This window comes from Ochotona curzoniae, unplaced genomic scaffold, assembly GCF_017591425.1.
Source record: "Ochotona curzoniae isolate NIBS_2020 unplaced genomic scaffold, NIBS_Ocur_1.0 contig_591, whole genome shotgun sequence".
NCBI classification, from domain to species: Eukaryota; Metazoa; Chordata; class Mammalia; order Lagomorpha; family Ochotonidae; genus Ochotona; species Ochotona curzoniae.
Genome location: NW_024466483.1, coordinates 1 through 12,657, shown reverse-complemented (window position 1 = coordinate 12,657; position 12,657 = coordinate 1). Strand labels below are relative to the sequence as shown.

General features: G+C 43.3%; 1 protein-coding gene across 1 annotated transcript in view; it reads right to left on the bottom strand.

The window, feature by feature from the left end:
* Positions 1 to 8,729, bottom strand: part of LOC121162905 (vomeronasal type-2 receptor 26-like) — a gene marked incomplete at its 5' end in the record, with an annotated part of 64,626 nt that extends 55,897 nt beyond the window's left edge. The window contains one exon of the mRNA XM_040990135.1: positions 8,552 to 8,729. Within this exon, the coding sequence (XP_040846069.1) occupies positions 8,552 to 8,729 (178 nt within the window). The remainder of the gene's footprint in view (positions 1 to 8,551) is intronic.
* Positions 8,730 to 12,657: the final 3,928 nt, after the last annotated feature.

The following is a 12,657-nucleotide window of genomic DNA, read 5'->3' as shown; positions in this document are numbered from 1 at the left end:
ATGAAGGATTACCTTAGAAAACTGAATATTCGGATCATCGGCCTCCCTGAGGGAGTAGAAAGAGAATCTGGGATGCAAGCAGTGCTTGATGAAATTATACAGGAAAACTTCCAAAACACTTGGAACACGAATCCACCCCGCATACAGGATGGACAGAGAACTCCCAACAGACATGATCCAAAGAGATCCTCACCCAGACACACGGTGCTCAGGTTCTACTCCAATGAAGACAAAGAAGGAATCCTGAGACAAGCACGAAGTAGAGAAAAGATCACATACAGGGGAAAACCCATCAGAATCACTGCTGACTTCTCCGAAGAGACCCTACAAGCAAGGAGAGAATGGACAAAGATCTTCCAAGTCCTGAAACAAAACAACTGTCAACCAAAAATAATCTACCCAGCAAAGATCTCATTTGTATATGAGAACGAAATCAGATACTTCAATAGCAAAGAAAAACTAGAAGAATATGTCTACACAAAACCAGCTCTGCAAAGTCTCCTTAGAAATGCACTAGTCCCGGACAAAAAGGAGGCAAATCACAAACAAAGCTGGCAAATAAGAAGGTCTCCAAACTAAAAGCTGCACAAACAAGACAACTACATAGGCAACAACACACACACAACACAATCACATGGCAGGGCAAAATTGCAAACTCTCAATTTTAACTCTCAACACAAATGGTCTAAATTCACCAATCAAAAGACAGAGATTAATAGAATGGATCATCAAACAAGACCCAACCATCTGTTGCCTACAAGAAACGCATCTAACCAGAAAGGATGCAAAGAAACTGAAAGTGAAGGGATGGAAAAAGATATTTCACGCCAATAGACGAGAAAAAAAAGCTGGGGTAGCTATCCTAATTTCAGATGAAATAGATTTCATTCTAACTAATATCAAAAGAGACAGGGAAGGCCATTTTATACTGGTGAAAGGAATGATCCATCAAGAAGCAATCACCATCATTAATGTTTATGCACCGAATCTTAATGCACCTAGTTACGTAAAGCAATTACTTACAGACTTAAGGGAAGACATAGACACCCGCACAATTCTTGTAGGCGATCTCAACACACCTCTAACAACAATGGACCGGTCCACGAAACAAAAACTCAACAAAGAAACAACAGAGCTCACACAAACAATAGAACAACTGGACTTAGTAGACATATATAGAACTTTTTATCCTAAGGCCACAGACTATACATTCTTCTCAGCGGTGCATGGCACCTTCTCCAGAATCGATCACATGATAGGACATAAAGCGAATCTAAACAACTTCCAAAACATTAGTATCATACCATGTACCCTCTCAGACCACCATGGGATGAAACTGGAAATCAACAACTCAAAACTCCCCAGGAAGTATAGGCACTCTTGGAAATTGAACAATATGCTATTAAACGAACAATGGGTCAGAGAAGAAATTAAAGATGAGATCAAAAAATTCATGGAAACCAATGAAAACTCTGATACAACATTCCAAAACTTGTGGGACACCGCCAAAGCAGTGCTACGAGGTAGATTCATTGCAATCGGAGCGCATGTCAAGGCCCAAGAAAGACGCCAAATACAGGAACTAACCACACACCTCCAGGATCTGGAAAAACAGCAGCAGAAGAGTCCCACGCACAATAGGAAACAAGAAATCATCAAAACAAGGGAGGAGATAAACCAAATAGAAATCAAAAAAACTATACATAAAATCAACAAATCAAAAAGTTGGTTTTTTGAGAAAATAAACAAAATAGACACTCCACTGGCCCGATTGACCAAAAAAAAACAAGAGAAAGTGAGAATCAATAGCATTAAAGATGAAAAAGGCAACATAACAACAGACACTGCAATCATTAAGAAAATAATTAGAAATTACTACAAAGAACTGTACTCCCACAAATTTGAGGACCACCAAGAAATAGAAAAGTTCCTGGACTCCCACCACTTACCAAAACTCAGTCCGGAGGCAACTGCAGAATTAAATAAACCCATAACCGAGGTAGAGATTGAAACAGTCATCAAGGATCTCCCAACGAAAAAAAGCCCAGGCCCAGACGGCTTCACTACAGAATTCTACAAAACATTCCGAACAGAACTAACCCCAATCCTCTACAAGCTCTTCAAAACAATAGAGGAGGAAGCAACCCTCCCAAACTCATTCTATGAAGCCAACATCACCTTAATCCCAAAACCGGACAGAGAACCATCAGAGAAGGAAAACTACAGACCTATCTCTCTGATGAACATTGATGCTAAAATTCTCAACAAAATCCTAGCCAATAGAATTCAAAAAATCATCAGACAGATCATTCATCCGGATCAAGTAGGATTCATCCCTGGAATGCAGGGATGGTTCAACATTCGGAAATCCATAAATGTTATAAACCATATCCAAAAACTGCAAAACAAGAACCACATAATAGTTTCAATAGATGCAGAAAAAGCTTTCGACAAAATCCAACACCTCTTCATGCTAAAAACTCTAGCCAAAGTAGGCATAGATGGGAAAATCCACAACATAATTAAAGCAATTTATGAAAAACCCAACGCCAGTATCATACTGAATGGAGAAAAGCTAGAACCCTTCCCACTGAGATCTGGAACAAGACAAGGGTGCCCGCTATCACCACTGCTATTCAACATAGTCCTAGAGGTACTTGCAGAGGCCATAAGACAAGAAAAAGAAATCAAAGGCATACGTATAGGAAACGAAGAAGTCAAGCTTTCACTATATGCAGATGACATAATCCTATACATAGAAAAACCAGGAGACTCAATACAGAAACTGCTAGAACTTATACGAGAGTTTGGCAGAGTGGCGGGGTACAAAATTAACGAACGAAAATCAACAGCCATAGTGTACGCAAATAACACCAAGATGGAAGAAGATCTAACCAACAGGATACCATTCAAAATAGCAGAGAGAAGTATGAAGTATTTGGGAATAAATCTAACCAAAAGCGTAGGAGACCTATTCGAAGAAAACTACAAACTATTTAAAAAGGAAATTGAACAAGACCTCAAAAGATGGAATAACATCCCGTGCTCCTGGATAGGCAAAATCAATATCATTAAAATGTCTATACTACCACAAGCAATATACATTTTCAACGCAATTCCAATCAAATTGCCCAAAACATTCTTCACGGAACTGGATACAATGATTCAAAAGTTCATCTGGAAACACAAAAAACCACGAATAGCTAGAACCATCCTGAAAAATAAGAGAGTTAGCAGGGGGAATCACAATCCCGGACCTCTGGACATACTATAGAGCAGTGGTTATCAAAACAGCCTGGTACTGGCACAAAGACAGAAAGGAAGATCAATGGAATAGAATAGAAGCACCAAAAGGGAACCCACACAAATACAGCCAATTAATCTTTGACAAAAAGACCAATGATAGCTCAAGCAAGTGGGAAGGCCTCTTTAGTAAATGTTGTTGGGACAACTGGCTGATAGCCTGTAGAAACAAAAGGATAGACCCACATCTATCACCATACACTAAGATCCAATCTACATGGATAAAAGACCTAAACCTACATCCAGAAACCTTCAAACTCTTGCAAGAAAATGTAGGAAATACACTGCAAGACCTAGGAGTAGGTTCCGACTTTCTAAGAAGGACACCAAAAGCAATAGCAGTTGAGAACAGAATAAACAAATGGGACCTCATCAAACTAAGAAGCTTCTGTACAGCAAGGGAAACAATCAACAAAGTAAAAAAGCAACCCACAGAGTGGGAGAAGATCTTTGCACACGATATAGGCGATAGGGGGCTAATTTCCAGGATATACAAAGAACTTCAAAACAACCAAAAAACCAAAACAAACAAGCCACTCAAGAAATGGGCACGGGAAATGGGCAAACATTTCACAAAGGAACAAGTCCAAATGGCAAACAAACATATGAAAAAATGTTCCAGCTCCCTAGCAATAAGGGAAATCCAAATTAAAACATCGATGAGGTACCACCTAACACCAGTAAGATTGGCCCACATAAACAAGAACACCAACGACGCTTGCTGGCGAGGATGCGGGGAAAAGGGAACCCTACTCCACTGCTGGTGGAGCTGCAAATTGGTACAGCCTTTATGGAAATCAGTCTGGAGAACACTCAAACAACTCAAAATCTGCATACCATATGACCCAGCAATAGCACTCCTAGGAATATATCCAAAACACCTGTTTTACGACAAACCAACATGCATCCCTATGTTCATTGCAGCACAATCAGTAATTGCAAAAACATGGAAGCAACCGAAATGCCCATCAGCAGAAGATTGGATAAGAAAGCTTTGGTTCATCTACTCCATGGAATACTACTCAGCTATTAAAAAAAACAAAATGCAGTTCTTTGTGGCTAAATGGGCACAACTGGAAACTATAATGCTAAGGGAAATGAGTGAATCCCAAAAGATTAGATACCACATGTTTGCCTTGATTTAACCTGTAATTTATTGTTTGGTTGTTTGTTATTTTTTGAACGTGTCATTGATGCTGTCTCAACCCAGATGTTTCGAAGAATGGAACTTGCATTATTTTTAACATATTGTTTACCCAATACTATGTCAATTAATTCCATAATGTTGTATATTGATACTGAGGCCTTGTTGGGGCTTTTAACTGACCGGATCTTTACTCTGTTAGACCTATCTTCAGACCATAGAAGGTCTCCCCAGGAGGCCACTGAACTTATCTGGACAATAAGACGCTGAACTTTATGCTAGGCATGTGTTTGCAAGCAATGAATCTCAACTGAACTTGAACTATGGTTATGCAGCAAGGTGGAGGAATCCACCATGGGGGGAGGGGTATGGGGAGGGGTGGGGGGAATTCCCAGCGCCTATAAAACTGTACTACACAATACAGTGTAAGCAACAATAAAAAAAAAAAAAGTAAAAAAAAAAAAAAAAAAAGAAAAAAAAAAAAAGTTTATTATTTCAAATCCCCGTTTTCCCGCAGGAAACCTGTTGAAATGCCATTTGAGAAAAAGCAATCATCTAATGTCCCTGAGAACAACGTCGAGAGTGGGGAAAATCTCAGTCAGCTTGACAAGATCCGCATATGTCAGCATTCCAGTGAACACAAGGGGAAAGAGAAAGGTTTCAGCTGGGAGAAGATAATTCTTCCGTGTGAGCTTCAGAGAATCAGCATGAGGAAAAAACCTTATCAATGTAATCTGTGTGGAAAAGCATTTTCTTGTCCCATCCAGCAGGACAGTCAACGGGGGTCGCAACCCCCTAGGAGAGATTGGGGGACAAGAGACACAAAGAATGGACAGCCAGACAGGATGTCTGATCAAGCTGTCAGTCTATTGATTTTAGTTGAGGGTTTTTATATTCTTCAGTAACTAAGGCTCAGGGAGGAAAGGAGAAACTAGGTCACAAGCCATGGTCTCCAGACCCATTGTTCTTGAGCAGCCACCATATCAACCATAGTAAGCAGCATATCAACAATAGCATAGGTAATCAGTAACATGATGTTGGCAGGTACAGCATAAATCACATTCTAAAAGAGTTGCTAGAAACAATTGAAGCTAAGTGTGTGATTAGTTTCATAACTTCTTTCCCAAGCATCTAGCTAGCCGGGGATTTTCCACTGGCCCATAGTTCTTTATTCAAAATGTGTGGCTACAGTACACGGCTCCTGACATCTCCCCCTCTTTTCTATATATCAATGAAAGTGGCGAAAAGAAAAAGGTCCTTGAGGCAAGATAAGCATTGCCTGTCTTAGGTTCATTCTGAGGGACCCTCAACTCTTACCCGTCTCTGGGCAGCCCTTCCAGTCATCCAGGGCTCCCTGTCTTAGGTTGGCGGGGTATCAGAAAGATGCCTGTCATGGCTAAATGCTTACCCGGGAAAGGCCATGCCTCATTATATTAGATGAGCCTCTTTGAAGACTGGAGCAGCAGGGCACGATGTGGGGGGTAACCACTTGGGGAGCCTGAGCCATTGCAGCAACCATCAAGGTTTTTAAGGCCATAACCTCGCTGCATTTCTTGAACATGCAAGCTGCCAGTTTAATGGCATTTAGAATACCTTTCCCCGACATGGGTAGAACTGGGGTCTCATTTACTTTCATTATACTGGTGGCTAATTGACTGGTGAAATTTAAGAAGGCGTTAGACCATTGTCCCCAGAGGTATTGATTAATATTTATCACTCTGGCCAAAATATTGTGAACTTATACTGGGGTGACACATATATGATGGTATATTGGGGAGCAGCTGACTGGTGAAATTCAAGAAGACATACTTAACAATGTACAAGTATTGTTGAAAATACTAACATTCCAGAATCTCATAGTGCTAAGATGTTACATATATACGAAACAGTTTTATCAGGAACCAGAGACCCTAACTGCCTATCATCCCATCTGACTCCTACATTTCCAAACAGAAATGAACCCCAACTGTTTTTGGGGAGAAGGGGCATCGTCATCTGCTCTTAGCTACTTCCTGCTGAGAGGGGGCGCCATTGGGTAACAGCAGCTGTAGGGGGTCCATCTTCTGGTTCCTGATAGAAGGCAGAAGTCATCAGGTGTTTGATGTACATCCTGGCACTTGAAAAGTTTCTCTGTGTTGAAGTCTAAATAGCAAAACATAACATAGTTATAACTCTTCCCAGCCTAGCATGTTGTGAATTCAATTAGCAGTTTGAATATTTGAGCTTCAGAACTTAGATGTAAAAGAATTGTTAGGTTTCAACTTTTGTCAGAGTGAACATTAATTTAAGACTATGGACTAGATTTATATCTGTCTAAATTAAATTCTTTAAGTCTCGAAATTTGGAACATACTCAATAAGCTCAATGAAACACATGAAACTTCTGAGCTGCATAAAATTGCTAACCTAGATCAATCAGAAAGCACAGTAAGAATGAAAGGATTAGCATACAGCATCAGGATATAAGCCCATCACAGGACAGGTAAATGCAAGCTGACTTCTTAGAGCAAAAGAGTTAAATATTCAAACATAATCAAAACTGAGATGATAAATCTTTATACTAAAATACAGCAAGGTGTACTAATAATGTTACTATGACCCTGAACATTCGGTCCTGCATGGGAAGTCAGTGTACACAGTGACTCTAGGGGATTTAACAAATTAGCACTCTTATGTGTGACCTCAGTGATCACCTGAGGTTCCAGACACACGATGCTTAAGCTGAAAGTTGTGCTCCTGGTCTGGAAAAGCTGCCGTGCATATCTAGACAATTCTAGGTCTGAATGAAGGTACTAAGCTCCCAACCAGTATGTCAATACTGGGGTTGAAGTTTTACTATTCAAGCTTTCTAAACATTGAATCCTTAGCTTCCTGTTCTTATGTAACCACACAGCTCTCCAGATTTGTACAATCAGATAATTCATAATCTAACTGATGGGCAGAAAGGGTATTTTTTCTTTACTTGCATTTTTTTCATTACTAGTAAAATTGTATATTTTTAACATTACTCATTCTTTTACTTATTTTGGTTGAGAAGCTAAGAGGAGATAGAGAAATTTTTCATTGCCAGTGTTGCCCTCACATGCCCTCACCAGCAAGGGCTGGGCTGGGCTGGGCCAGGCACTCATCCTGCATCCCCTACGTTGGCGGCAGGGAGCCACATACTTGAGCCCTCTCCTGCTGCCTGCCCGACACACATTAGATGGAAGCTGGCATCAGGAAGTTACCCGGGACTCATAGCCCAGCCGCTGTGCTACAGTAGGTGTGCGGCTAACTGGGGTTTTAACCACCACACCAAATGCCTGCTCCCATATTTCTATACTTACATCGCTATTTTCATTGGCCTGTGTGTGGCAAACACTACAATCCTGTTTTCTGATATCAGCTCTCCATGTTAACCCTATCACAGCTCTAACAAGTGTTGTCTCCATTGGGTTGCAACTTTTCTCTCAGCAAATCCCTAGTGGGCATTGGCTGACAGCAGACGTTGGTGGCTGACCGGGAAGCATTGAAATGTGGCCTCCTGAAAGGGACAATACACCTTCCCAGTCCAGTCACCACCCGGGTTCCCAAAATCATGGCTCACCTTGTTTTTTCACTGTCTTCCTCCTCCCTAGGCTCCTGTATTTCAGGGAGATATACCAATCCCTCTCACTGCCTAGTTCCCTGGTCTTCCAGGAAGCTTCCTTCCCAGATTTAGATGCATGGATACAAAGAATAGTCAATATTTGACTCAACTCCTGTGCCAGCTCAATCCTTTGGGAAAATATGCACACCCTTCCAATCACAATAGATGAATGGCACCAGAATTTGAATATTAGAGCAGTAGCTCCCAAAGTGTGCCTACCCCATCAGCAGAAACATCAATCACTCCTGAGAACTTATTAGAAGATCAAGGTCAGGCATTACCCTACACCCAAAGCATCATGGCCAGGGAAGGGGGGCGCATTGAGCAGGTCTAACATCATTTATGAGATGCTGAAACTGTGGAAGTGTGGGAAAAACCCCCGATCACATCACACCTGTCTACCAAGCAGATTGTGAGGAGCAAGGACTGTGAGGCCTGCTCAGATCTGCAGGAAAGCCCAGCTGGCCCTCCCATTACCATGTGCTCTGGTAGCGAGGCATCCACTCTTTGACAACTGTCTGGAATGCCTCCAGGTCCACACTGGAGTCTCTCTCTTCAGGGTCAAGGGTCTTATTCAGCTCTTCGAGGTCATGCTCTTCAGCCTCTGGGCTCATTTGTCTGAGAAAATCTAGGACTCTGTCCATTCCTACTGAGCCTTGGGAGGGAAAAAGGCAAAATGATTGTGAGAGAGGAAAGACAACATAATTTTGAGCAGTGCTGCTTACCACTCCCAGGTTTCTTGCATTTAGAAATGTGCCGTACAAATTGGGAGTCCTGATGAGGTGGCAAAGCATAAGCAAGAGGCTTCTGGCCTTGGGTGGGCATCCGATGGCACCGGGGTTGAAAGTGAGTGCCTGGAACATACTGGAAGCTAAAAGGCCCTGCTACCCCAGGCCCCTGCCTTAGTGTCAAGCTCCTTCACCCTGCTTTCATGTTTAGAGTACATCATGTTCCTAACAGCAGTCACAGGACAGACAGAGTGGTGCAAGGTCACAAGCCTTATGAGTTCATTTCTCTCTTCTGTAGATAACAGTCTGGTAAGATGGAACCCATATACCCTTGAACCTGGGCACAGGCCTCAGAGTGATTGAAGCCGAGCTTACCTTTAGCAAAATTCCTACAATGAACACAAAAGCACCTATCCATCCATCCTGCTGACCAACCAGAGACGCACACCCAAACTGAACCTTCATCACTTAAGCAGTAGGACACGTGACAACCTCAGAGGAGTCAGTATCTAAGTAGCTGCTGTTCGCATTCCTATTCTGCACTTGGCAAACAAGCCACTCTTCCATGTCACAGACAGGCTTGCCTTGTGTTAGTGCTGTGGACATGGGGCTTTTGTAACAGGGTCAAGTCTCAGGTCTGCAGGTGACAGGTCTCAAGTCCATGCAGCTTTGGGGAAATCCCACCCTCCCTCAGCCTCAACTTCCTCATCTATAGAGCAGGAGGGTAGTCCTATCATACACTGTTACTGTGAGGCTCAACTGCTAACGATGCATGTAATCAAATACCACTTGAGGGACCAGCACCTTGGCAGGCAGCTTAAGCCACCACATGCAATGCTTGCGTTCTATATGGGTGCTCGTTCAAGTCTCAGATAATCTACTTCTGATCCAGTTGCCTGCTAACGCACCAAAGAAAGCAGTGGCAGGCAGCTGCAATGCTTGGCACTCTACACTGATGGTGGAGGCCTGGTGAATCCACTGGCTTTTGGCTTCAACCTGACCTAGCCCTGTTGTAGCAGTGACCCAATGAATGGAAGAACATGCTATTTCACCCTCTTTCTTTCTGCCTATCAAATAAATCATTTTAAACATTATTTGCAGGAGGTGACTGAACTGTCACTGTTTTAATGTCTCACTTAAAAATTAATTTGAAGAGCAGAGTTAACAAGAGACACACAAGTCAAGACTTTCATCCTCTGGTTCATTCCCCAAATGGCTGTAATGACCGAAGTAGGACCAAGTCTGAAATCCAGAGCCAGAAGTTTCTTCCAAGTCTCACACGTGGGTGCAGTGGAAGGACTTGGACTGTCCTCTGCTGCTTTACCACTCACATTAGCAGGAAGCTAGATCACAAGCAAAGCACCCATGTCTCAAGCTGGTGTCCACAGGGCGTGACAGCACCAGACGCAGCAGCTTCATTCACCATGCCTCACTGCTGGGCCCATCTTTTCTCAAAAGGGAACAGTGAAGAGTTTTTTTCCCCTGCTCAGTGTGAAATATAACAGTCGTGTAAAAACTGGGGCAGTTTTTTTTTTTTAAGCGGGGAGGACGAGTTATTCTCTAAACCAGTTAATCCTACATTCACAATCAAAAATTAGACTCACCCAGAATAAGTTGAATACTGACATATCCATCTTCCCCAAATACAAGCCTCATCTTTCTATCACAACCAAGACCGACCCCAGGGCTGGCTGATCCCAAAGGGGAGGGGAAAGCAGAAGGTTGGCAAGCCAAATACAATGAACAAATGTGGTACCCTAAGGAAGTCTCACCCATGACATAACCAAAGCTTCAGGACAGCATACCAGCTGTTCTGCTAATGACCCAGGGATAGTAATAGAAGATGGCCCAGGTACTCGGGTCCCTGTCACCCACGTGAGTCATCCAAGGAGTTACAGGCTCTTGGCATTAGTCCAACTCGGCAATGGCTGCTGTAGCTAATCGGGGGACTGAACCAGTAGATGCAAGCTCTCTGTCACTCCATCTTTCAAGCATTTGAAAAAAAAAATGAAGAGGTATCAATTTAACATGTTCATTGTGATAGGAAAAGGTAGTAAAATGACTGTTGTAAAGGCTGAGTGTCCCTTATTCAAACTACTTGGATTGAGCACTGAGGTTGGGGCGTTTTTCTGGTTCTGGAATGTTTACATAGAACTTAGGGAAGTGTCAGGGCTCAAGAACCTTCGATTATGAGAGCATTTCAGATTTGGATTTTCAGACCAAGGCTGTGTAATTTGGATAGAAGTTGTTCCCTATTTGTAGAATAAAGTCAAAGCCAGCAAGGATATCTGCATTTCTTCTCCCTTCCCTGAAGTTGACACCTGGGGCTTGCTCTGTGATACAGCGGGTTACTCGGGCACCTGTGATTTCTACCTGCCAGCCAGTCCATTTCAGACCCAGGTTCCTACGAAATGCACCTGCAGAGGCCACATGGCCCAAGTGCCTGTGGCCCTGAAGGCTATGCGGGAGCCCAGGGTGAAGCTCCAGGTTCCAGTCCAGTGCTGGCCATTTTGATCATCTGAGAAGAGAACAGGCAGATAGCTCTCTCTCTCTCTCTCTCTCTCTCTTCAATTCTTTCAAATAAACTAAGCAATAGGATTCTCCATATTCTAAGAGGTGCCAGAACCAGAATTTTGGTTCCAGGTTCCATAGCAAGGGTCCACTCACACAACATGCTTTTTCTCCCACATGTCAAGTCACTGCTCAGGAGGTCTCCAGCCCACTGGACAGGCCTGTGTCCCATCCCCATCTAGCAGACTCCTCACATCCATTTTGGCAGACAGCAGGTGTATGTGGGCCCCTGCTCCCCACGTGGGAGACCCAGATGGAGCTGCTCCCAGCTTCACTCTAACCCAGATCCAGCTGTTTTGGACACTGAGAAGTGGACGAGCACATGCAAGATCAGCCTCGCTTCAGTTTGTCTTTCACAGGCTTTTTAACATCAATAAGGTAAAAAGGGAAATCCTTGATCATTTACCTCAAAACTGGGCACACCTCCTGTGATGGTTCATTCTGTGTCGACTCAGGATGCCCAGATGTCTGATCCAAGATAAGAGTGTAAGAGTGTCTCCCCAGAAGTTCCTTGGTTGACATATTCCAAGGTTAAAGTTAGTCCTCTCTAGTGTGGGTGGGCCTCGACTCACCAGTTTAAGATGTTAATGCAATGAGAAGCTGCTCTTCTCTGAAGCGTACCAGACTGCCTCCTGCCCACCTGCCTTCCACTATACCATCAGCTGTTTCGCTACATTTGGTCATGGATAGACTGCCCTGCTGTCTTTCAGACTACTATACAATCAGCAGCCCTGGTCCTCAGGCTCAGCATCACCCAAAACAAACTTAACTAGCTGGCTGCCTCACCCTGACTATCTTGGGACTTGTTCACCTCCATCATCATGTGACCCAATAATACAACTCTCTCCCCCCTTACAGATAAGGGGATTTCCAAAAGGGATTTGCTTTGCTTATCATCACAAACTTAAGGTGCACACAAGTCATTTATGTACTAAAAATTATTTGCAAAAACTTTAAAAAGAACGTATCTCCCAAAAAAAAGAAGAGAGAAGTGAAAAATCTATAGTTAAAAATTCTGACCTAGGGCCCGGTGCGGTGGCGCAAGTGGTTAAGGTCCTTGCCTCACACGCCCGGGATCCCATATGGGCGCTGGTTCTATCCTGGGAGCCCCACTTCCCTTCCTGCTCCCTGCCTGTGGCCTGGGAAAGCAGTGCAGGATGGCCCAAAGCTTTGAGACCCTGCACCCACGTGGGAGACCCGGAAGAGTCTCCTGGCTTGGGATAGGCATAGCATCGGCCATTGCACTCACTTAATGAGTAAATCATCAGTCGGAAGATCTTCCTG